We start from the raw sequence: 27,431 nt of genomic DNA, 5'->3' as shown, positions 1-27,431 counted from the left end.
TAATAACTTGCCTTTTATTCTTTCCATGCTAGTACAAGCTTCTATTATATTACATTATTGTGGGGGAGGATTAAACTAAACATTCTCAGGGCCTTAGGCTTTTGGAAAATATGAATATGAGCCCTTCTTCTGTAACTTTGATACACACACACACACACACACACACACACACACACTTTGATTTCTTGTAGCCAAAGTCCCATTGTTTTTGATAACTGCAGCCATTGTAGATTCCAATGTATAACTGGTGATTCAAAAAGAATGGGGCAAAACTGAATAAGAAGAGCTTGACTTTTATATCATCTTTTTTCAATCGCCCTGTATTTGGAAGTAGAATTCGGAGGGGTGGTGATGATTAAGCTGAAGAAGAAATCTCCCATTCTCTGAATGGCCAAAAAGGAGCAACCCTACATGCCAGCTAAATAGGCAGGATTTTAAGGTTGTTTTTTCCCCCCTATTACGTTGGTTGACTCCTTTCCCTTCTCCATTACTTTTTGTTCCCTGGCTTGCCAGCTAGATGTGATTTTTCCTTTCACTCAGGCATACTAAATCAAACTAAGAAATCAAGTGCATTAAGAAATGGAGAGAAATCATAAAAAGAGAATGACTACCGATAAGGAAACTGACAAAGGAGGTGTGATTTTGTATGCTGAGAAGAAGAAAAAGCAAAGTGTGCCAGATTTGGTAACTAATTCATGGTCTGCCGCCCAGCAAATCATGGGTCTTGAAAAGAATAAAATTGCCCCAAATCAGATCACTGCTACCCAGCAAGTCTCTGAAATTAAAGAGGGTGGAGTATTAGAAAGAATTTTTATTACTTTAAGTGACAGTAAGTCAGAGGGTTTGGTAGTGCTGCCTTGGCCGCAGAAAAAGAAAAAGGAAAGAATAGAAAAGGCGAGACAAGAGACGAGTGGCAGTTCAGAGCAGTGTTAGCAGAGGGAAATGGAAATCCCCCACAATCCTAGAGAGACAGCCTTCCTTCATAGCGTATTTAAAGACACTTCTGAGAAGTATGCTATTTCACAACCAGCTTCGCTGAATCAACAGCTGTTGCAGTTTATAATCAGCATCAACGCACAAATGATTTACAATTCATAATTAAAGAGGCTATAAGCAAAGAAATGAATTCAATGTTAATGCTACAGAAAGAGTTGCAATTTGACACAGTAAGTCAGGCATCAACTATAAATAGAATGAATTACCATTTAATGCATTGTTTAGCTCAAGTGACTTTTAAAAACTTAATATATGGACAATGAATTCATCTATGATTTTCAAAAAAATTATGAATTCTGTAGAGAGGAAAGACTGAAAGAACAAGTAAATCAGCGGAAACAAGCAGGAAAAATAGAAAGGGAGGGGACTTAACAGATGTGACAGAAAATAATCTTGGAGTCTTGCTTAGTCTGCTGGCGCTTGGGGAATAAGCTGAGAGTGTTTTTTTTTGTTTGGGACTTACTAGGTAGTCTTTGAATCTTAGACAAATGCAAAAAGGACCAGTCCATCAATATATTATACACATGCGCACACTCACACATACTAAATATTCATACCGATAATTAAAATGTAAGTAAACAGGACTTGAAATTCTTGTAAAAAGAAGATTGCAAACAGTCAGAAGACAGCTGTTTTATAGCTGTTAGCTTAATTTACTCTTCTAGTAATTCTTCTGTGTAAATAGCTTTTTTTATTTGTAAAAAGCTTACATGATATAGGCCAGAGGTGGACAGAATGTAGATCTGGATCTGCTGATAGATTTCTTGGTGATCTGCTGTAGATCAGCAAGGATTTCTGACTTCAATTCTTGTTTAATAGGAACAACACACTTCCTTTCTCCATACTAAATTAGACTGCTAAGATAAAGCTTAGACTAACATGAAATAAAATTTTATGTGGGCTCAGAAAGCTTATATCTGTTGCCCCATTTTCCAGTAAGTGGCTTTCAGGGTTCTAGTGAAAAACAAAATTGTTCTCTGAAATCTGCCCACCCCTGGTGTAGGCTGCTATTTATGTTTTATGAAAACAGGTGATTTTATAATGCATAAAATCACAAGCATTCTTTTTTCTTTAAATGTGCTGTCTGCTATGCCCAAAAATATTATTGCATGCTCCCCTGTATTTTGTAACGTTTGGTTTATGCAGGAATATGCTGAATTTCAGTATCGGAGGAGGCACAGACAACGTCGACGTGGAGATATGCACAGCCTGCTTAGTAACGCTCAAGACCCTGAGGACCCTAGTGAGAGCACACTAGGTGAGGTTTAGCATAGAAGACCTTGTTTCCTCTTCTGGTTAGTCATAATCCTTGTTTCACAGAGAATTCAATGAATTATTTGTTATACTCTCTTCCGGATTTCTTCCGGCAGGCCTTTCCTGAATAGAATTCCCTATAGCTTATTCGCTTGATTTGTTATTTTAATGTATAAATTATTAACTGTTTAATTGATTTTTTTAGGGAGGGTAGGCTATTGGGGCCTGGGAATATGTGTACATTTTAACTTGCAAGCCACCTCGATTGTCATTGACAGAGAGACGGGATATAAATAAAGTTTTATTATTATTATTATTGATTTTATTTGAACTTTTTAAAGCAAATAATCCGTTATTGATTGATTAACAAGGAAAAATACCAAACGGGAGGGGTGTGTGTCCATATTTAGTGTAACAGAATGTGAATTGGAAACATTTCAGTGTGTTTAGGCTATCTGAGAAATTAAGGGGTTCCCCTTTTTTCCCCTCCAAGGATTCCTCTTGCTTAAATCCTGAGATCTTTTTCTTTAAAGTTTAGGGGGAAAGGAAATATTGGAGGGGATGTACCACATAGCATTGAAATAACTATGGCCTTTAAAAGGTAATTATGGCAGGGAACAAACAGCTAAAAGGAGGCGCCAGGGAGGCTCTTCTTTGCTGCGCAGCAGCGCCACAGCAACCAGATTGTGTGCTGCTGCGCAGCAAAAAAGGAGCAGTAAAAAGTGGCTCCTTTTTGCTGCACAGCTGCGCTGCAGCAAACCTGCAAAGACGCCCCAATGGCGTCGCAGCTGCGCAGCACTGTTTAGACGCTGCACACCTGCGACATCATAGCTGTGTGTGCCACGTGGGTGGTGCTGCGCAGCTGTGATGCCGTTACGTGCAAGGGTTGCCAGGCGTGTGGGCGCTCCGCCCACCAGGCAACCCTCACACGTAACGAGGGTGCCGCAAAGCCCCGTATGTTGAGGACCTATGGAAACCAGCATTGTAATTGGGAGTACTTTTAGCAAATGTAGCAATCTCTGGGGCTCTTATGTAGAATCCATCTAAATAATTATACTTAAGGTTTTTTTCAGAATATAAAAAGATGTGACCACATCAGCAGGAAAAGAAAAAAAGTTATATAGCCATTAGGTTAGGTTACGGATTTCAGAATATGCAAAAGAGAGCAGATCATCAGCATTTCTTCTCTGTTCCCACAGGAAGAACATATTCACATTGAAGATCTCTTAGTTTTTGTTGTGTACACATTACTGAACTACTTATGTCAGTACTCTAGAGAGCAACCTTATACTACACGAGACTGTTTTCCTCTCTACTCCAATATTATGTATTCTGGCATTGGGTTTCTAGGCTGTCAGACTGAGGTCTTCCTCATTAACTAAAATGACCTGAGGAATACATGTTTATCAGAACACTAGTGAATAGATATAAAATATGAATCTTAAGCCACAGACAAAAATCTAGGAGTGTAATGACAGTTAACAACAAACATGTTTGTGGCTGAAATGTTTAAAACACATCTGCTGTCCCCAGAAGTACAATTACTGTACAGTTTTCTTCAGCGTCTTTAGATAGTTTGTGAGTCCATGGCAAGATGAGTGCTCAGCTGAAAGAAGCAAGCAAACAAAAATCCTATAGAATTAAAAAGGGAGGGGATATTTCTGAAGGAAATAAGAGGTTAAAATTTTCTAATTTATTTTTAATACAATTTCCTTCTTTGTTGTTGAACAGATACCCAAGAAGCTGGCAGTAGTAATAGAAGGCATGGTAATTCCATGGTGAGTTCAGCTTCCATGAGTATTCTTCACAGCTCTTCTCTTCATGACTATACTCCTGTTAGTCATTCTGAAAACCAAGATTCTTTGCAGGTACTTTCCTTTGTTCCTTGCTTCCTCCTTTTCTTTTCTTTCATTCTTTTTCCTTTCCTTTGATGTGCTATTTCTTCACTTTGCATGTCTCTGTTTTCTGTATTTGACCATTTCAGCGGTTCAGTTGAAGGAAGACTTGAACACCACAGTTCAAAGCATGACATTGGAAGCCGCTTTATTACTGAGTCAGACCATGCTCCTTCTAGCTTATAATGTCAATTCTGGTAGGCAGTGAGTTGCTAAGATTTGAAACAGGATTCTTCCATGTACAGTACCTACCAGTTCCATCCTATCCTCCCATTTAAGTACCGGGAGTAAATGTGTGTTTCTCTGTAAATAAATCCCATTAATATATGTGGGACAGATTTTAACATCAGCATCTTATGGTTTTCATTCTGACAATTAGTAGATTTAATTCACTTTGACAACTAGTTGCCATTTTATTATCTAAATTAATTTTAGCCAAAATTAAAGCATTATTAAAATATATCCTAATTAATGCCTAAATTGAACATCAACTTCAATTGAAAATGTATTTGACAAAAATTGCCACTGTATATAAACATTTCTTAATTTTCATATCTGTAACAGGCTCTGAGTTCCTTGGATGAAGATGACCCAAACATCCTGCTTGCTATTCAGTTATCATTGCAAGAATCTGGTTTGGTTATTGATGAGGAAACAAGAGACTTTCTGACTAATGAAGCTTCATTAGGAGCAATTGGTACTTCTTTGCCTACAAGGTTAGACTCGGGTCCCATAAATATAGATAATCCAAGAGCTGCTTTAAGTAGTTCTGAACTTTTAGAACTTGGTGATAGTCTGATGAAGCTAAGTGCAGACAGTGATCCCTTTTCAGCTGACCATCTTAGTTCTCACACCTTCAGTGATGCAAGAAGTGGCTTGTACTCAACATCTAGTGAAGCTGATTCAAGTAGCCAAGACCCTAATATAAATGAAAACCTCCTTGGAAATATAATGGCCTGGTTCCATGACATGAATCCTCAGAGTATTGCACTCATTCCTTCAGCAAGTACAGAAACAGATGATGATTCACAGCAACCCAGTACTGAAGGGTCAGTGGAGCAACCACCTCTTCCAGATGTAAGGCAGGACCCTCTGGAGGAGCATGCGCTTTTTGAAGATGCACTCAAAAATGAAGGCAGGGGCACCCAAACAGAAGAAGGTGCTGTTGCTGGGGACATTATTACAGGAGAAGCTCTGCCACAAAGTGCGGACTCAGCTGGGGAGGCAACTGGCCAAGCTGATGCTTCAGGAGATGTTTCAAGTCAGACATCTCAAACCTTGCCTGAGTGGAGTGAACATATGCATTTGGTGTGATCACAAGACATCTGAAAATAGAATAATGGTTATGGAGCCAAAATGGCTAGGGAGTTGCCAGCGGTACATTATGTGGAGTAAGTGTTCTGAAGTCTTTGGCCCATGTAAGCAGAGCTTCATTATTTACCAGTGGTGTAGAGGTGAAATAAGTAGGAATTCCCTTGAAGTTCTTTCTGATGGTTATGTGAACCTTTCAGGGAATTTCCATTGCATTTGACAGTAAGTGTCTTGCTTGCATTGAAGAGAGAGGAATAATTTGTACTCTGCATTCCTAATACAATGCAGCATCTATTTAGCCTTAGGCTGATTATCCTTAACTTGAAAGTATGGATTAAAGGCTTACTGAGACTAATTTGGGTTATTGATCCTAATAAACCATTTTCTCCTCCCCATTTATTTGAGTTGTATTTTAACAAAACAAAGTTTAGCAGTATCTTTAAATATCTTGCTTTTCCATACCATTTCCCTTGAATGAGCAGTGTGAATTGCAGTATATAATACTTCTTTCTACTGCTGCTTCACAACCAAGGAGTGGATAGTTTTTTCTTTAAAAACCCAACTTTTTAATGTCTATTTACAGTAAGATGTGCCAAACTGTGAATAGCAAACCGATGTCAACAAAAAACAGTATGCAGTATTGCTCTTATAAATCTAACCCATAATTCTTAATGATGGAAATGTCACTTGAAAGAATTATTTTTTCCAAATTTGAGTGGCATTTATTGCCATGGTGACTGCATTAGCATAAGGTACAGGTTAAGTTAATTAAGCCTAATTCCACTGTTAAAAACAGTTATTTTAAACAGTTCATTAGCGGCAACTATGCTGCACAGAAAGATACTTTAATGGAAGTGCAATCATTGTCCTTTTCATAATTAACAACACATTCTATGCACTAATAGTGCAATTATTGGTAACATTTTATAAACTAAATATGTTTTGAAATATTTTTGAGTTAGAAGTCAGTCCCATAATAAAGGTTTCATAATACATATTACATGCAACATGTTACTGTGCCTTTGCCTAACCCAAATAGATAGTTGCCACAGTTAAATGAGTTATAGTTATCTGTTATGGAGTTTACTATGCTAGGAATTGCAAAAACCTCCATAAAAACCACTCATGGCCTTGCCTTTCCAGTAATTGCATAGGGTACAATCCTTCCCGATTCAGGTGCATTGCTTACACTTGGAAGGAACCCCATATGGCTCAGCTGAGTCTTATCCCTCCTGCCTGACCACACCTCAGTGTGCCAGGGCAGTATGCTTCCCGTATTTCTAGCTAGCCCTCCTGCTCTTTTCAGTCAAATTATAGGAAAAACAGCTTGGTTGAATAGTGCAGGAAGGAGAGGAATCGGAAAAATGCACACTTAAAGGGAGGGTGGAAACAGGGCTTTTAAAAGGATTCCTTTGTATACAGATCCCTCTGTATGCAGCTGCTGTGCCCACCTAGGGAAGTGTTGTATCCTAAATGTTCAAAGTTTTATATAAGGAACAAAACACTACTGTGTGTTTTTTCAGTTGCACAATATTTGTTTGGTGTATGGTTGCTGTTTCATGTAAAACAAAGAAGAAGAAAAATTCCCTAGTGGTTGTCCTACTGTAATGAAAATTCTTGTTGAAATGGGCTTAAAAGCATCAAACCTCATTGTAATTTACAGTGATGAAGTTTGTAATTTTTACTAGAAGAAATTGTTTCAATTACTGTTTTGCTCACATATAATCAAAGGCTAGGATAACACAAGCAAAATAAGTGAAATGCTCCATTTTCATGTTCAACTTGATATGAGAGACCTGCTGATGTCTGAAACAAAGGTTTCTCACTACTGATTGTGTACAGTAAAGTATTACAATGGCAAATAAGGTTGTATGTATATTGATTACTGTGAGTTACAAGAAAAAGTGTTAACTTTTTTTCATTTAACAATTACTATTGGAATCTTGCAGACCCTGTGGTTCATAATACTAAATAACTACATAGTAATTATTTACTCCAAAAATTCAGATGCAAATCTGTTTCTCCTGGAAGTTTCTTTAGAAAGAATAGTCTGCTGTTCTATACTGTATTCTGTATATCCATTACATTTTCTAGCTTGGCTTCTAACTGCCCTATTCTGAAAGTATTGATACTAAATTCTCCTTTTCCAGACTTGGGATACTATCTATTTAAACATTTGTCAGGTATACAGACTTAGGTATAAGACCTAAAATAGGTCTTTAAAATTTTGTCCTCATTAATTGGTCTTACACATCAATTTGAAATGCACATACAACTTCCTTAAGTTTTAATTTCCAAATATGATGCTTCTCACACAGATTTTGTGTAGTGCATTAAAATGTCTTGCAAAGTTAAGAGAAGATTTGTATGAGTGCTCTCTGTGATGATAGTGAAGTCTGTGGGTTCTGGTTTTTCTGTAACTTGGTTTAGATTGTGCAGTATATTTCATTGTTTCTGTGTTAACTTTATTCTGAGCATGAAATTTAGCATATTAAATTTGTATTTTCTTGGTACATATTTAAAATTTAAGACCACCCCAGTCATTGAATTTACAGTTCAGAAAGGAAGTTTGGCAAGCCTATTTTGTAAACCAGTTAATTTTATAATGTAAAAAAAAAATACTCTAATCTTGAAAATGCTATTTGCACTTTCATAGTCTATACTTGATACATTCCCACTTTATATACAATAGAATATTACAACCATGTAGATGTTTGGCCAAATGAATGCTGTTAATAACATGTAAAATTCTTTGATTAAACATTTATTACTTAAACTAATTTTAATGTCCCTCGTTACTTTTATGCCACTTTAGCAAATCTTGGGTTAGTACAGAGAACAGTGCATGGAAGCAGAACAGCAGCAAGAATCTGAGCTGTGCTATACCAGATGGGTTTAAGTGCTATAGAAAAGCACCATGTGATTTAGTTTCACCTTTCTAGCCCATTGTTCTCTCACCACATGCATGGAGAAAGACACCTTTGGATCCAATTCACCATTCTGAATTTGAAAAATCATCATGTCAGAATAGACTGTGTAGAAACCATTCAAATAACTAATCAGGCTAATTTGTCTTAGTAGCTGAAACCATATAATGAAAATTCTTGGTTTTAGAATTGGTGGGATGAAAGAATGCAGTAATGGCAAAGGAGGCAACCCATTTATGCTGTGTATCTCCACAACCAGATTTCTTTACATTTGAGTCATTGCAACATACTTAAAAAGAGTTCCTGCATGCAAGATCAGGGATTTATCACTGAAATACCAAACATTATGCTGTTATATGTTGAACACTAGCTAACTAGAATGTTTATAACCACCAGTCAAACACAGCAGTGTGCTTGCATAACTGCAAGTCAACCTAATTTGATTTCTGATGAGGACCAAAAAACAATGTCTCGTCTTCTATTGTTGTGGTAAGAACACACTGCCTTGAGTCCCTATATTGGGAGAAAGACGGTTATAAGAAAATAAAATAATAATAATAATGATAAATAAGGCCACCTGATACATAAGCTTGGCCTGAACTTGAAAACTAAATTGTTTCAGATTATGTTCTGAAATTGTCTGTAGAACATTTATTCAAATTACATTCATGCTTGTGTTCAAGTTTGCAAACTTGCACACCACCATATTAAATCTTCATACAAAGTTTTAATACATTATAAACAAAAATACATATGCAGTAAGTTTAATGTAAGTACAATCCTACCCCAATGTCTAAGTTTTATAACTATATTTGTGGGCAGGCTATTTGCTTCCTTATTTCACGATGGTCTATTTTTTCCCCTCGAAGTGCTTTCCAGACTTCCGCTTATGCACCTTCTGTAGCAATCCTCTTTATTGAGCTAACATACTTCTCACTTCATAAAACCAATAAATTGTAATACAAACAAGCACATATTGATAATGTCAATGTAGACATTCAGTACTGCAAAAATATAGTCATCAGGTTGCAGGCGGTAGTGGTGCTTCTTTCCCAGCATTAGTTGTGTATCCACCAACAGATACTTCAACAACAACAGAAAAAGTAGTATGTTACCATTTTTATTCAACATGTTACTTTAAAAACAATTATTTTGCACAACAGTCAACATTGTTAACATTGTTTCTTACCATAATCATTTTGTCCTTGTTGATAGCTTTAGATCTTTATCTAGAACAGTCTTTCTCAAATTTTTAACCTGGACGAACCCTTGAAATTTTCAGGTTTTAGGGAAATCCTGCATAACATTTATATCTTCACTATAAAAAAAGCTTTTTAAAAAAAGGTTTACTTTTCCCCCAAATGCAATCTCTTATGGAACCCCAGGTTTCCAAGGAACTCTGACTGAGAAACCCTGGTCTCAATGAAAAATAGGTCTCTAGTGCTGCTTAATCCAGAAATAACAGGAGCTGCTTCAAATTTTAAAATATTTTTATTAATTTGTGTGAGATTAAAATGAAGCTGTATAGAGTGTTTGTGACTCCAGAAAAAAAATTAGATCCTGACATTGTAGAACTCTATACTATTAAAATCAATGAACTGGATGATGCAATTTAATCTGAATTCAACTCAGTTTTCTAGAAATGACAGCTCCATAAACAATGAAATATAAAGTCACCCATATACAACTTTAAATATGGCATTCTTTGGGCTTTGATTTGTATTTCTGATTACATTGTTATACCTGTGCCTGCTACATTCTTTAAAAAAAAAACCCAACAGTCTCTTCTCCTAAAGTGTTTTAAGACTGGTCTTCAATAAAGATTTGTTTTCAGTAAGTGCAGCTTTCAGTGATGCATAAGCTGTTCACATGTAACTGGTTCATGTTGTCACTTGTGCATTTACACTTACAGGAGCTGTACCAGTGGAGAACTTTGCTCTGAATATTCTAGAGCAGAAAGGTTTCAAAGTCAAATATTATGCTCTGAACAAGGCACCATACTAGTGCAAGGAAAGAGGGTGGGATGTGTGAATGCAAAAATGAACAATTTGAAGAACCAGAGTTAGAGGTAAACAATCTTTGCTTCTTCACGATCTTTGTGCCATTGCGCATATAGTAAAGAGCAAGCTAACATACTGTGAACATGAGGTTGATGTCACTTTAAAAAAAATCCACAAGTGGCGCTTGGCTCAAAGATTTTTTTGAGCCTGTACATCCAGCCACAAATAATGGACAAACATCAAGGGCCAGAACACAAAAAAGAAAAAGGCACACAGTTTGGTAAAGGTGGCTGTTGTTGTGATAGAACAAAGCCAGTGAGATCAGGGGGTGGCAATTCAGTCATTTGGTAGCTGAAACACATGGCCCAGCAACTCACTTGGCCAAAGTTTGGGACAATCCTTAATGATCTTCACAAAGGCCTTGGTAAGAGATAAAGACGCATTGCAACTTGCAGTTAAGAGGGAGTGTACAGTGTGTGTGCCATTCAAGTTTCTGACTTATGGCAACCCTAAAGATGAAGCTATCATGGGGTTTACTTGGCATGATTTGTTCAGAGGAGGTGTGCCATTGCCTTCATTGACTTAGAAATCTTAATTTGTTCTAAATGCAGACCTACAGTTTAGATAAACTCAGTTTAAGTTTTCCCTATATCCTGCATATTAAGTGAGATAAAAGGGAAGAAGAGCATTGAGTCAAAGGCTCACCACAGTTCCCTATAAAATTAATGACCCCAATTTAAATTATTATCTATCAAAGGGCAGTTTCTTCATGTAGCTCAGATTTAGAGTTATCCATAGAGGGAAAAATCATTAGTATCGTTTCTTACGGAATTGCCTAAAAGTTCATGTTGTGGATAAAGCACATTCTTGTTTGTCATGAAGAAACAGAAAGCATCTCAACAGATTCAGCCTCAGGTTTTCTTATGATGAAAACTTACTATGCCAAAAAATAGTGTTCCAACTCCAGCATATATTAAACGTAGCAACTACAAAGAAGGAGTTTAAAGTTAGCATCAAGGAAGAATAAACGTTAATATTTTAATATATCCATGTTATTATCAAGAATTAATGCTAACAATCTCTTGTTAAATAGTTTGCATTGTGTGCTGTATATACATTGCATGGTTTTAACTCTATAGATGGTTTATTTTTAAATAACCTCTCTCTCTCTCTCTCTCTCACACACACACACACACTCACTATATATATATATATATATATATATATATATATATATATATTCAAGGCTTTGTATGGTGGTGGAACTGATGATGGTGATTTACACTAAGGTGTAAGATAAGAAGGTAAGTCTGCAATGTCTGAAGGTAGTTAGTGACACCTCCCAAGCCAGGTTCTTTGTGTTTTGAAAACATACATAAGACTTCTCATCTTTTATCTCTACATCCTAGTACCTAATTCTGTTGTGTCATTATTTTAGATTCCCTTGTATGAATACTAGTCTCTTGGACTGATTCAGTGTTGTGCATCCATGAAAGACAAGATACTGGCACAAGCACTGGGTCAGTGTCAGACAAATGAAAGAGAAGGACATTTACATGTAAGCAAATTATCTATTCTCTCTACCTGTTGCTTTCTGGTGGCCCAGACATATCCTGATATATCCCTGTTCATGGTATCTCCTTTTCCATTACCACACTTTATTATCTTACATTCTCCCTTGCTGCTCCTTATACTTGGAACCCCATTCCTAAACACCTACACCATCCATCTCTAAATTACCATCCCTAGATTAATAGAGGTTCAATAGACCTGAATTTTAGCTCAATTTATAAATTAAAAATTTATATAGCAGAATCAAAAGTGTCCGCAATGTTTTTTGGGGCGGGGGTTGGTGAGTTGGGCAGCACAAAAGCAGGAAGGCACTACACTTCTCTTGAAACTTACACAGGAGGAGAGCCAAAGAACAGAATGAAACAAGTTTGGAGAGACAGGTGGCATTAAAATATAAAATAATTATTCCCTCCAGTTAAAAATAAATGTCCATTACTTACTATTGTTTGGAAGATGGCACTAAGAACTCCAAAAATTAATAATATAAAAAGTAAAATTAACAACACTCCTGATGTAATGGTAAGGTCCCACTAAAAAGAAACAAGACTGAAATCAGAAATGCCTATCATCCAGAAGTAATAAGAATGCAGATAACAAAATATTGTAGATCCATGTGAAAAGGACAAAGGAAGTCCAGTGATATGTGTTTTGTGGTAAGCAAGTCAGTGAGGGAATTTGAACAAAGTCAATTTTTAACAACTGCAGTGATATATACTTCTTCTTCATGGTCTCTGTGAATCACACAAAGTAAAGCTCAGAAACTTCTGGAATCACTAGGCAAAGCTTAGTTTGCAACTTTTTGGCGGTAGCTCCGCCCATCCCAATATAAACCCCCTATCGGTCCTCCACCTCTGCAGTTCCTTTCGTCCACCACATGGGCAGTTAGAGGGAACTGTTTGTGGAATTGCTATTCTCCAAACGACTTCTGACTGTTCTACTGATTTTAGAATTTGATCTTGGACTGTTTGACTACTCTATTGGAATTTGTCTTGGTGATCGTAGCAAATTGGTTGATCCTTGGCCTGCCCTATGACTCTTCTATTCTTGACAGATTGGGTTTGTTCGATGATGGCCTCATTCAAATGTGTGATATGTGGAGGTAAGATCCCCATGATCCCTGCCTATTGTGCTTGGGGGAAGAGAACAATATCTCCTCCTGTCCCTTGTGCAGGTCTCTGACCCCCCCAAGCCCAGAAGAACCAAAACTCCCTCCTGAAAGCGGCCTGATATCAGTAGGCCCTACAACCGACTCCTGCCTCCAAGGCCAAGGGTGCTTCTTCGAGAGAGAGAGAGCGCCTACAGAGTTCAAAATCAGGGGATGCTGCCTCTAAAAAGGAGGATACCGCCTCTAAAAGATCAGGAGATCATTCCCCTAAGGCTAAGGACAAGCCACCTAAGGACAAGCCGTCCAAGCATGGTCAGAAATCTGACTGGAATCAGGGCTCTGATCCCAAGTCTTCAACTAAGTGCTTCTCAAAGCATAAGCACCATGCCGAAGAAGCATCTCCATGAAGGAGGGAAAGGTCTGCTGAGCACTTCTCCAAAAGGGGCTGTTCTTCGTCTTCTCCTTCAGGAGAAAAGTCAGATAGGAAGAAGCGCCCTCCCCCCAACAGTTTAGGGCTTTGATCCTACTCAGGCTTGTGTGGCCCTGACACCTCGGTGATCCGAGCCGCTGGTCCTTCCATCAAGAGAACATTCTCTGGAGCTCCAGGTGGTCCAAATTATGTTAGCTCTGAGGGTGAGATTTGTGAAGCCAATTCTCCGGTTCTGACACTGAATGCAGCGGGTGTTGCTTGGCCCCATGAGCCACAGGACCCAACCGCAGTTTGCCCTGGACATTGGGTGGAGGTGACAGCAGAGATCCCTTACGAGCCCCATCATGATGTGTTTGCTCAAGTGGAGGACGATCCTGTGTTTGAGGAATATCCAAACCTGGTTTACGATTATGAGACTGGTTGCTAGTACATGCTAGTCAATATCAATCAACTCCGCAAGAGCTCTGTGGACAGATGTTGCTCCGCGGACCAATGTTGCTCCCCGTCACTAGCCCAGTATGCATCGACTTAGACAACTGCCAGTCACACAACACCTGCCTAGGCTCCACTGCTTCTTGCTCTTCAGGGATCCCTGCAGGTGCGCCCAATTCCTTGGGTCCCGTCCAACACATCCCCGGGATCATCCCGTTCCTCTTCTCCATCTGAACGGTCTGTGAGAAGACTTTCTCCTTGTCCAGCGTTGGTGGTGCACGAAAACACCTCCCCTCCCAATGATATCAAAACCTTTGCAGAACAGGTAATCCGGATGTCCAACACTCTTGGTATCAATGTCAACCATACCGAGGAGGATTCATTGGACCCCACTGAGCAACGGATATATGGGAAGCTTCCATTGGCTTTCTGCCTTCCATGCAGAAGATTGTCCAATGACCTTGGCAGAACCCGGCTACCACCCTGTCAAGGGAAATAGAAAATCTATACCAGATTACACCATCCTCAGCATCCTGGTTCTTTGAACACCTGAGGCCAAATTCTGCTATTGTTGGGGAGGTCCAGCAGTCTTTTACCCCAAAGCCCTCCTCATCTCTAACAGACAAGGAGGGTAAAAAGTTGTACAGAATAGGGAAGAAGCTTTACGCGGCGGCCATTGTTCTTGACCTCAAGGTCGCAAACTATTCCTCCTACATGGGGGCCTACCAGCAGCATATCTGGGAGAGGATGCTACCCATCATTGACAACCTGATGGCGGTGGCTCTGGCTCTACATTCTGAGGCACACACATTGGGAGCCCAGCAAATCAACTCAGCTCGACACTCAGTCGATTGCACAGCCAAGGTTTTGTCAGGTTCGATCTTGCTCCGACACCATGCTTGGCTTCAACTTCCGACTTGACACTGCAACCCCGGACTTTGATTGAGGACATGCCATTTGATGATACCGGACTATTCAGCAAAGACACAGATGAAAAGCTGAATTTCTGGTACAAAATGAGAACAGCACGAGGCGACATGGTATGTCCCCCTCCACCTACAGGGGCAATTCTAGGCATAGGTACAGAGGCCAGCGCTCTAGCTATCCAAAATCCCAGTGCCCATACCGTTCCTTCCAACAACAGGAATGCCAGTACCCCACCCTAGACCAAGGGCGCCAAACATACCCATCCCAGTCATCTTCGTCTGGTCACCACCAGCCTTCTCAGCAATGATACCAGCAAGGGTACCATAAAAAGAGCTCAGACCAAGGCAGGAAACAACTGTGATGAGACAGAGCCCACTCCATCTTGACTCCTTTCGGGGATAGGCTTGGCCATTCTTCCAACTCATAGGCCATGGTGACTTCCGACTCTTGGGCTCACACTATTATCTGTTGAGGCTATGCCCTAGAGTTTGAAGAACTCCCGCCCACCGGAACTGTGATTTCCACCTCCCCCTCAGGCATCCTGCTCAACAAAGTGCACTCTCTGTTACAAAAAGGCTCTATTGAGCCCGTTGACTCCGCTTGGACCCGTAGCTGTTTTTTCTCGTTATTTTTTGATACCAACACCAACTTGGAGCCTTGAACTGGTCCTTGCCTTCCTATTGGGGAAGCCCTTCGAACCCATGCCCTTAGGCTATTAATTTGGAAAACTGCCTTCCTAGTGGCCATCGCCTCCACTCCACATGCGAGCGAGATTTGTGCTCTGTGGGCTGAACAGCCCTATCTTTGTTTTCATAAAGACAAGGTCGTGCTCCCACCCAACATATCCTTTCTTCCCAAAGTGATGTCATCCTTCCACCTTGGACAAACAACTGCACTTTTCAAGTTTGAAAGTTTATTGTGCCATGTTTTAGATATATGAATGGCAGTTTAATGCATACTTGAGTTTGATTCATCTTATTGCTTATCCTTGAAAATAATGAATGACATTTGACAAGTACATCATACATGACTTGCCATATGAGATGCACATTACAGTTTATTGGTTTGTTGTTGTTAATAAACACAACTTGTTTCAACTTTAAGAATTGTGTCATGACACTCCCTCCTCCACTGACCAAAGCTTGTCAGTCTAACCCATTTGTGTGATTCTCAGAGACCACAAAGAAGGAGGACAGGTTGCTTACCTGTAAGTATAGTTCTTTGAGTGGTCATCTGCGAATTCACATAAATACCGCCCATCGTCCCCTCAGTCGTGTTTCGCTCATTATTAATTCACTCTGTCCCTACTATGTGGTGTACTTATGGAACTGGAGAGGCACAGGACCAATAGGGGGTCTATATTGGGATGAGTGGAGCTACCGCCAAAAAGTTGCAATCTAAGTTTTGCCTAGTGATTCCACAAGTTTCTGAGCTTTACTGCACAGGTGCAGAATATCCTATTTGTGTGAATTCGCAGATGACCACTCAAAGAACTACAGATACAGGTAAGCAACCTGTCCTTATAACATTGGACCCTTGTCTTACAGGGGGGATCCGTTCCAGACCCTCCCCCCGCCGCATAAGGCAAATAATGCATATGCTCAAGTCCCTTTGAATATAATGGGGCTTGTGCATGGCAGCACAGCAGCATGCACACGCCACAGGCGCACTCTCCATTCATTATATTGCAGTGCAGCTTCAGCGTAAGACGCAGGCGCATTGTATATTGTAACAACAAGCCTTGTGAACCAATGACCAAGAAAGAGTCTATCATAAGTTCTGCATGTAAATAAAAGTTATTTTCTTTTTGTTCACAAAGGAGTGACCTGAAGTAATTTCAAAACATGCTACCCAGAATATTAGAAACACTTAATAGTAGGGACATTTAAATCAACGGGAGAACCAAGGGTTAGAGAGAGAGTTTTGAGGGAAAAGAAGCCTCAAACTATTTAGGTTAAGAAAGGAGAAGAATCCTGTGTAGCCCAGTGGTCGTCACAATCGGTGGCATCTGAGAGACCCAGTGTGAGGGGATCTGAAAGACTGAGTGTGAGAGATCTAAGAGATCCAGTCATCATACCATCTTCAGGTCTTCCAGTTCTATCTAGGAAGAGGCACAGCTGGCATATCAGCCAAAGCTGATAATAAACACTCCTGGTCATCACATCTATCTGAGCTGACATTTGGAAAGATATACCGTATTTTCCGGTGTATAAGATGACGGGGCATATAAGACGACCCCCAACTTTTGAAAGAAAATTATAGGCTTTAGCCTATACTCACCATATAAGGCTACCCCTCCTCCGTGCCGGTGCGGGGCTGCAGGCTTCTCAGGTCTCCAGAGGCCTGAGAGGCCGGCAGTCCCGAGAGCGCGTGTGCCGGCTTCTCAAGGGCCTCCGAAGGCCCCTCAGAAGCCGGCGCAGGGCTGAAGGCTTCTCAGGCCTCCGGGGGCTTGAGAGGCCGGCAGCCCCGAGAGCGCGCACGCCGGCTTCTCAAGGGCCTCCGAAGGCCCCTCAGAAGCCGGCGCAGGGCTGCAGGCTTCTCAGGCCTCCGGAGACCTGAGAAGTTGGCGGCTGAGTGCGCGCACCCGGCGTATAAGACGGCCCCCGACTTTTGACCCAATTTTCAAGGGTCAAAAAGTCGTCTTATACGCCGGAAAATATGGTACATCTAGGAGTACTCCCAAACTGTGAGCATAGTCTTTCAGGGCAAGTGTAACCCCACCCAGACCAGTTAACATACCACCCGACCCAGATTAGCCCCCTTAGTATTAAACATCTCTGTCTTCTTTGGATTCAGTTTCAATTTGTTTTTCTTCATCTAGCCTCCTCCTCCAGGCATTCATTCAGAGGGGACACACTATCATTAGCTGAGGCTGTATTTGGAGGCATGAAGAAATAAATTTGGGTGTCGTCAGCCTACTGAGATCACCCCACCTCATGCCTCCGGATGTTCTCTCCAAGGGGTTTCGTGTAGATGTTAAAAAGCATTGAGAATATATGTGCTAACAATCATCCACAAAATAAAGGAAAGGCTGCAACTGTATATACAGTATAACTTTAGTGGAAACCACATATGGGAATGGCCTCTTTCCTAGATTAACTTGCCTATTGGACTTTGAGGTGAACATTACTGACTCAAATTTGGTCCCCCTTATAAGTCCAGATCAGCTAACACAAGAGAGAAAACAATTCAGAAATAGTATCTAACTTCCACCCAGTCATCAAGAATAGCTATAAATGTCCCATCCCACCATTATGCTGGAGGAATTGCAAATAGATTGGCTACTATCTCCATGTGTAGATAGGATTTTCCAAAGTTAAAACTTTTGAACACCAATCATAAACTAGATCTCACTTATCACCAAACAAACGATAAATTTTTGTCCTGCACTTTTGTTACTCCATTTGTATACCAAAGAAAACAGTGCTCTGAAACACAGAAACCTTATTGCCTTCCTTCTGGCTGCTGCAAGAACTGAAATAGCTGCCTGCTGGAACACAGGAGATTGAACTCTAGAAAAATGGTGGACTAAAGTTTGGAATACATGGTTACTTGAAAAACTTTCCTACACCATCAATTCTTGTAATGGTCAAAAGTAATCACACTCCTTTTATGAAGACTGGTCAACATGTATTGATTATATTACTGCTATCTCACATTTGCTCAAACCATTGTCAGAAACTCCTGATTTATGGAGAGACACTTTCTGCTTGAACCTGACTGCACCTTGAAATGTTCCCTAAGTGACGTTTTGTGTTCATCCTAATCATACAATGTCATCTGGATAACTACCCTAAAGAAATAGTTTCTTAGGCATCCCTTATATGTGTTTTCTGTTAACTCATATCCTAAGCCTGCTTTCAGGGGATTGTTGTTGCTGTGTACCTTCAGGTTGTTTCTGACTTATGGCAACTCTAAGGCAAACCTATAGTAGAGTTTTCTTGACAAGATTTCTTAAAGGGGGTTTGCCTTCCTCTGAGGCTGAAAGAGTGTCTTGCTCAAAGTCATCCAATGGGTTTCCATGGCTGAGTGGGGATTCAGATCCTGCTCTCCAGAGTTATAGTCCAACACTCAAACAACTACATCATGCTGGCTCTCTGTTATACCACACTATCTCCATTCAGAAGACAGAACATATCTAACAGTGACTTAACCATCCATATCTCAAATGGTTATGTAAGAAATTTAATCACAGACTGCTTACTTTTGTCTGAAGAGCAAAGACAGACAATCCAAACGTTATAAATGTAGTGGCACCAACAGCCCACATCACAGCTTCTGCATCGAAGAAGCTAAGCAAAGAAGGACACACAAATGTTTCTATGACACATAATTATATCAGTGCAGTCAATTCAAAGTGTTGATTAACAACTTACGCTGCAATTGATCCAAGCAAGGTACCTTGAAGAACAGTCTAAAAATAAAATAGAAAAATAAAAATATAACATACTCATGGAAACATAAAACCCTGTTCTTGTGAATTCATAGTATTAATTTGCATAAGGCCCCTTTTGCACTTATTCCTGTAAGAGGAAGTATATTCTCCAACTGAGGAGGAGCTCTGATGGCATTCTTTAGTGTGCAGAATCCATCCATTTTACTATTTCCCAACCAGCAAATCTAAGTTTATAATGGCTTGTGAGAACATTGTTTATATAATATTGTCTGTGTCAAACTCTGTAAAAACTTTGTATCAGGGACTGAAGAATGGACAGACTGTGCATGTTTTGCTACAAGTGAATTCAAAATGGTTCCTATCTGAAGCTTCAATTCTCCATGCACCCATTCACAAAACACTTTGTACCATACTATCACTACAAATGTAGTAGTGCACTGCATGAGTAGGTTCCAGTCCAGAAGGTGATCGGTCTATAAAAGCCATGAATTACATGTAAAGGCATTTTATATCCCTATAAATACACTTGGTAAAATAGTTTTACAGACCAGTTTCATGAATTGCAAGCTGGTGCACCCATTATGATTCCAGCTCCATTATTATGGCAGCACAGTAATTGATACTGGAGAAGTACTCTAACTCTGTAGCCACACATTAAGAATTTAGCATGGTTACCAAGGATATACAAATATTTTCAAAATTAAATTTCTCAAACTGAAGCGGAACAAGGAGAAAAGGAAATTCTGTAGATGGTAATAGAGGACACTACCGAACATAGTGATGGATGCCCACGATACTCATGCAAGAATGTGACATGCAGTAATCACAAGGATACACTTGTGAAGAAAGGTTTGATTCCCCCCCCCCCCCAGATTTTCAGTATCTCTTAGAAAGAACTGTTCACAACAAATACATCTCTGCTGCATAGGAAGTAAAGTACTGATAACAGTGATTAGCTTACTTCACTGAAATAATATATGCTAACATGAAAATAACATTCAACATATACTTACAAATATAAATAACAAAATGATGTTCAGCGGGAATTTTCTGCGGGCATGATCACAACAGGCTAAAGCAATAGCCAGTATCAAGATTGCTGGTCTTAAAAAAAAAGAACAAGATTATCATTATCATCATCATCATCATCATCATCACCATCACCATCACCATCACCATAATCATCATAATCTCTTACGTGCCTCTCCCCAAAGTTTGAGGTGGGGTACAACATAGATTAAAACGCATAAAGCCATTTAAACACAGTAAGTGAAAACACAAACACAGGATACTTTACACCTTCTAACAGCTTGAAATACTCTTAACTGGTACTATACTGACTCAGGCATCTTTTTAGAACTCTAGTGACTATCTTAATTCTTCTTGTATCATAAACCTAAACACAAGAGACAACTGTATGAACATAATGATGAGGTGGTTAGATAACATCTCTTTAATCAAAACTAACAAAAAACAGTTCTTAAAATCCAAGTGGTTGGAAGTACAGACACAAAATAAAGATTGTTTTCATATTTGGTTGAACTGTCAACTGGGGAGAAATTTGAATGTTATTAGAATAGTAGTAAAATCTCCTTGAGGCTGTCTGTTCCATTAGATTAGTTCTTTTTCCTGACTTGTACAAATTTAATATATTAAAAGACAGATGATTATTGTCTTATCACAGCTTGACCGGATATATTCATTCAAAATATTAATTATACCATGCTTAAAGGAATAATAGGATAAAATATCAGGAATAGTATTAACTCAGCTGACAAACTAAATACAAAAATTAAATGGTTGTATTGAATATGATGGTCAACAAACAGCTGTAGTTAATCTCTAACATCAAATATGCAGTCATTTTTCTCAGCATTAGAAATAATTTTATTATTTACTTGACTTATTTCCCGGGAGAAATAATGACATTTACTGGTCTAAGTTTTTGCTTGTTCATTTTGTATTGCTGGCTTGTTGTTGTTGTTTTGTCTTGTAAATATTTGCTTTGTTGATTAAGTTTTTTTTTTTAAAACCCACATATTTTATTATAACAAGGCATGGTAGGAAAGATGTGTGATTTAAATGACACCTATATCCATTATACTTACAAGAGGGTATAACAAAACCATGGCCGCCTACGTACCCATATTGTAAGATATTTCCTAGACAAAAAAAGAAAAGGGGTTAAAAGCAGTTAGGAAATCTTCAGAGTAGATGGATTAATAATTTATTCTTTATTTTTTCTATCCAAGCTCTCTCGCAATAAAGGTGTATCAAAACATTCTTTGATGGTCTTCTGTTCAAGTACTAACCAGCCCCAACCATGTTTGTTGTTGTGTGTCTTCAAGTTGTTTCTGATCTATGATGATCCTAAGGTGAACTGATCATGAGGGATTTTTTTTAGCAAGAAGTGGTTTTGAGGCTGAGAGAATGTGATTAGTCCAAGCTCACCCAGTGGGTTTCCATGGCCAAGCAAGGATTCAAATCCTGGTTTCCACAATCAGCATTCAACACTCAAACCACTACACTATGCTGGCTCTGTGCAACCCTGTACAGCTTCTAAGATGTATTCAGGTTAGTATGATGATACATGGTTATGTTTAAATACAGGGTCTGAATTATGCATTTATTAATACGTATGTAGCTAAAGGAATCACAGCTTAAGTATTTGTAAATCCTATGCAAAGATCTCATTCTTCTTACCTTTATTAGGGAAGGGCAGATTCACATAGGCACTCTGGAAATGTTCTAACATCTTACCTGGCTGGTGAATGAACACTTTAGAAAAGTATAACAGATTGTTTTTAACAGGATGTTTAATCTGTTTACCAAAGCTTTTGGATAACAGTGCCACAGAAACAGAATACTACAGACTGTTTCTAGTCTTCTTTGTGTATTTGTTCTATTTGGTTTGTTGCTTAAATGCCAGGGATCTCCTAAACAAAGATCTTCGTAACTGCTGTCAGAGCTGACAATAGAGTGTTAGATGGACCAAAAGTCCATCTTTCTATGTTCTTATAGTGAAAGAATGGTGAGATTTAAGATGCAGACTCTTCCACATTAAACTACGTCATAGAATCCAGGAGGCAACCAAAGAGGGGAAAAATCTAATGGGTGATTCCAGCACCCCTCATATCTCACCAGGTAAATGTACATACAGAATGGGATGGGCCAAAGGTTAAATATCTAGACATAATATCTCATGGTGTCATCTGTCTAGTGCAGACAGACAGAGAAGAAAAACAATATAAAAGCAACTTCTTGATACAAAAATCTGCTGCCCCTTCACTGTGACTGTTACACAGATATTCATTCCTAAAAAAGGCAAAAGAGGCAGATGTCTCTTCTAACTAGGACTGAATGAAAACTCTTTTAGACTTACAGGGGGCCAGTGGTGAACTGTTCTGGTCAGATTCTCAGTATTAATATTTGGACATGTCCCCCCCCCAAGTCCCAGTGTATGTTTCCAGTAGGAAATGTGGTAAATATTCCCAAGAAAAAGATGTAACCACATGTGACACTTTCAGTGGTTAAGCATGGTAGTCAAATTATGGAGAAGCAAGTGGAGGAAGGCCTTTGGTGACTGGTGCGGCCATGTCAGAGGGGTGGAGAGTCTGTTCTGACACTGAATGGGCTATCCAAAATGCTGAACCTATTTTGGGGGCAGGAGTCAGGACCTTGGATAGTTCTTTTAACATCTAGATTTGGCACCTTATTGCACTAGAAAAGAAAGCCGAAACTGAGCAGGAGAGTAATGTTTCAGTTGTCTGTCCACAGGAGACAGTTAAACAGATTTCTTTGGTTTTTTTGTCAAAACATATTTCTTCAGCTGGACAAAGAACTTGCTTTTACAACTTTCTCGTCTGGGAAGAGAACTGAAGCACCACAATATCATGCAGTAAGGCACAGGGAAAGGTGCTGTTCTCCAGCTCTGTTTTGGACTTTTTTTTCTAGTGTGATAAACATGGAGTAGATTCACAGGTGATATGAGAACTACCAATCACCACTATGAGGAGTTCAGCAAAATCCACAAGTCATGTTTCTCACTTCTCCCAGTTTTAGATACCTCAGGTCCACCATTGTGGGTATGTGGAGATGTCACCGAAGTTAAGGAGAACAGACCCCACCTCTCCCCAATAAAACAAGCACTGAACATGGATGGTTTAGACAGACAGGCTGAGTAAATGAAGTAATGCAAGAGCAGGAGACATTCAGTTCTTTTCAGTCAGATACACAGCCATATTTGTGACGTGATCCAGGTGGGGAGGGGTATGAACACACTTTGGGTAGAAGAAGTCCCACTGTAGTGACTTAAACTGGCACTGGGAGCATTACAAAACGTAGGGAGTCACAGTCTTGCTCTGGTCTCTGAAATACAAACACGAAGGAAGCTAGCAAGCTCTCACATAAAACAGAGGTTCCACTATGGGTAAGTTTTGTTCCTTGGATACTGGGCCCATAGGAAACATAACCCTTCTGAATGGAACAGGCTGGTAAAAGTAGAAGTAGCTGCCCCAAAGATGCTAAAACAATAAGTTAGCGGGGGAGATACAAAATGCAGAAGCCCAGCCCAATTCCAATGCCTCTGGAATTCAAGTACTAGAGAAGCTAGCAAGGTCTGCCCTGATAAACCAAACCTAGGCCCACTGTAATGTATCTGGAAAACTGTGATTATTAGCTATACTTACCAGTAGATGAACAAGCATATTATACCAACAGTGAAGCCCAGCTGAACTGTCAACATGAGGTATATTTTTCTGACAAAAGCTAGAGAAGCAATACAGAAGTCACTTTAGGTTATATATTCCAAAAATTAGATTTATCAAATTTTGTTTTGGATTTGGAAGTTACAAAGAAGACAACAATGGACTTATAATGACTGGACAGCTATTACAACTAGAGATGGAGATACAATCTAGGATTCACTACTGAATCCTAGCTACTGAAGGGCAGTTGATTCAAGACCTCCCTGCATCTCCCTGCATATGGGGCTGGTATGCACCCACTGTTTCCCTATCATGCTAAGAGGTTTCATATACATGCTATTATAGGGTGGATTAAGCCCTCCCTGCTGCCACTGTCTCTCAACCTCATTGCAATCAAACTCAAAAGATATTAGCTAGTATCTATTTTCAATTTACTGAAATTTACTGAATAAATGAACAGTACAGTCACCCCTCCAAGTCTGCAGACTTGAAAATCCGTTGAGGAGTGACCACCATTAACCTCAATGATATGCGTGCCCATGGCATGCCCCCTGCATGCATGTGCCCCATTCAAGCCTATGGTGTTTGAATATGCACACGTTTTGGAACTTGCAGTGGGGTGCAGAATGGCTCCCCCACAAGTTCCAAGGGGTGACTGTATATGTGTTGTTTGTGGTAGGGGAAAAGAAGAGTAATGCAAATTAATTAGAAAACTTAATTGAGTAGCTTTTTAGATCTCATGCCCCAGCTTGGCAGTTTCTGGACTCTGCATTACAAATCCTACCATCTCCAGGCATTAATCAGATTGTAGAATTTATAGACAGAAAAATACTTCTGAAAGAGCCAGTAACAAATATGTTACCTAAGAGAAAAGGTACAATTAGATATCATTTTCTGCTAATCTCCCAGTTTATTTTTTTAATTATCAGTTTAATAAATTATTTAAACCTTGCACAAGTCTGATGGGAAAAATTGCTGCCAATACCTCTCCGGACGGTTCTATCTGAAAAGGGACCTTCTTCTTCTCCAAGTGTTGACATTTGTTGGCGTCTAATATGAGCTGATCGTGCACCTCTTGGGCGTCTTCCACGTGATGGCAAAGATTTTGCTGTTCTTACCATTTTTGGAAATTCTGTGTATTCATCGTGAGGTTTTTCTCCAATATGTTGCTGATTGCTAATAGGTGACAAATCTTCTCCCTTAACTGAGTTTGTGACTTCAGGAGAATCTACACCAGGATGTTGGTATTTGATGTATAGTATGTCTCCAAGAAAACATATTGGCAGACTACTCTCCATCTTAGTTATGTACATTCCAGTTACACCTTCAGATTAATCCCAGAAATGTATCAGTTAGTCATTATTACACCTGAAATACAACCTCAATCATGAACACAATCCCTCCAGGTTCACAGGGTCTTACTGTCACAGTCTTTCCACAACTAGTTACAACTCACATCCGCCCCAATCAAAATGGCCAATGATAAGAGAGTATGGGGTTTGCAGTCCAGAACAACTGGAAGGGTCTGGATTGGTTAAGGCTGTTATAGTAGTATATGTATGGTAGCCTTAAAACCAGAAGACTTTAAAATTAAGTGAGGAGGTGATAGAAGCAATCTTCCTTTAAACTGTTACTAAAACAGCACTATGACTGAGAGGAGGATGGAGGAAAACAAACAATAGGGAAAATACCATTATATTAAGGACAAATTATATCATATTCCTGTAAATTAAGATGAGATACAACAAGCTAAACACTATTCTCAGCAATGACAATTTAAGGCATATAAACACATGTGTTTATCTGTTTTTGTCACATATTAATAAATAATAAATAACAATTTCAGAAACTGATGGTCACATAATTTTAAAACAGGTTGCATGTAATGGTCTATATATTCTGTTCCTATGAAATCTAGATTCTTCAAAACAGATGGTTAAAAGAACACATAACTGCCTTCTATGAACTATTTGTGGCTTGAAAAATACATGATGTAGTTTAAAGCTTGCTAAAGTTATTTGAAAAGCAGCTGCTTTCAAAGCCAGATCAGGGTTGGGTCAAACCCAGGACCATTACAGTAAGTCTCAAGAGTGAAGACTCAATTAAGTTGGAAATAGTATCAGGACTAAAATGCTAAGTGGCATAAAATCATGTTGTTAAATTATTGCCTACATTTAAGTGTCTATGAAGCCAAATGCAGATGTGGTAGGTTACACGCTAAAAGCTAGAATTCCAGAGCAGGGAAGTTGAAACAGAAGTTGTGGATCTAAGAGGGTAATAAGGTAACCTGCATTCACTTCTGGGAACTTCATTTTAAAAGGACATAGATAAGTTGGCGCAGGTTCAGAAAAGGACAGTAAGGATGATACAAGGTATGCAGAACAAAACATAAGAGGAAAGGTGAAAGGAGCTGGGCATGTTCAGAGTAGAGAAGAGAAAACTGAGAGCTACGTGACTGCAATCTTTACCTCAAGGTTTGTTACAGAGAGGAGGGTACAGGCTTGTTCTCTGCTACCCCAGAGGGTTGAACTTGGTCTAACAATGTTAAGTTGCTGGTAGGTAGATTTCTATTGAACAATAGAAGGAAATTATTGAGAGTGAAAGAGGTTTGGTAATAGATTCTATGATTCTGTTTACTGCCTCTAGTACACTTACCCATTGTTTTAATCGTGGACCATAATACCCATGAATGATAATTTCTCTATTATCACTTCTCATTAAGAGGATTTGCAAGTTAAGATGTAGGTAAAATTTATCTGGTTAGCGAGGGAAGAAAAACAGTGTTTAATAAAACAAGAAACATTTCCTCTTTAGACAAGTGAAACAGCCACAATCTATTCAACTATATTCAAACAACTCACTTTTTCGGCCTTTCAAGGAATGATACATTGATTCTCATCTAAGATTTTTTTTTTTTTTAGGAAGACTATCTATCTATCTATCTATCTATCTATCTATCATCTATCTATCTATCTATCTATCTATCTATCTCACAGTATTGTTGAAAGGCTTATGCCAAAAGGTATCAGTGTGACAATTTTTAATTTTCTCTCTTTCTGTACCTTACATTAAATCCTACATAATGATGTCAAAGCTTAGATTTCTGTTTAGGTATTATGTAAATGTATTTTAAATTTCAGCAGCAAGATACTCATATAATATTAGCATATCTGATCATATGAAATATTATTAATCCCCAAATCATCAAATCAGTGTTTTTGATGGAATGCATTTGCTTTAAAAACACACACACAGCAGTTAAAAACTATGCAGCAGTTTCCTTCATAAACAAATCTAGTTCATTCCATGCAAAAATATTTTCTCAGTAGAGAAATAATAAGTTATATTGACAATTCTAATATTTATCTGTCTAAACTCTCAAAACTATATGATACAAGCATGATTTTTTAAAAAATCCACCCATCATCTATACATCGCTTTATTTATATAGCACCTTTCTCCAGGCTGGGACTTAGCACA

The 27,431-nt window shown here is 39.0% G+C and overlaps 1 protein-coding gene and 1 pseudogene across 8 annotated transcripts in view; one reads left to right on the top strand and one right to left on the bottom strand.

Moving 5' to 3' along the window:
- ANKIB1 (ankyrin repeat and IBR domain containing 1) overlaps positions 1-8,914 on the top strand; it is a 91,774-nt gene extending 82,860 nt beyond the window's left edge. For 4 of the 7 annotated variants that reach the window (XM_089533229.1, XM_089533232.1, XM_089533230.1 and 1 more), the window contains exons 18-20: positions 2,143-2,254; positions 3,982-4,118; positions 4,710-8,914. In XM_089533229.1, the coding sequence (XP_089389355.1) occupies positions 2,143-2,254; positions 3,982-4,118; positions 4,710-5,459 (999 nt within the window). In that variant the 3' untranslated portion in view covers positions 5,460-8,914. The remainder of the gene's footprint in view (positions 1-2,142; positions 2,255-3,981; positions 4,119-4,709) is intronic. The other 3 variants (XM_089533233.1, XM_089533234.1, XM_089533235.1) reach the window with 2 other exon arrangements.
- Positions 8,915-9,082: 168 nt separating this feature from the next.
- On the bottom strand, positions 9,083-26,669 carry LOC149309900 (protein lifeguard 1-like; annotated as a pseudogene). The gene is made up of 10 exons (XR_016281948.1): positions 26,607-26,669; positions 24,937-25,275; positions 23,934-24,012; positions 21,354-21,407; positions 20,259-20,349; positions 19,226-19,263; positions 19,054-19,141; positions 12,396-12,485; positions 11,322-11,369; positions 9,083-9,466 (listed from the first exon to the last, which is right to left on the bottom strand). The product of XR_016281948.1 is annotated as a protein lifeguard 1-like (transcript).
- Between the last annotated feature and the right edge of the window lie 762 nt (positions 26,670-27,431).

This window comes from Sceloporus occidentalis, unplaced genomic scaffold, assembly GCF_023333645.1.
Source record: "Sceloporus occidentalis isolate IW3139 unplaced genomic scaffold, rSceOcc1.0.p SCAF_7, whole genome shotgun sequence".
NCBI lineage: Eukaryota > Metazoa > Chordata > Lepidosauria > Squamata > Phrynosomatidae > Sceloporus > Sceloporus occidentalis.
This window is presented reverse-complemented; position numbering and strand designations above follow the sequence as displayed.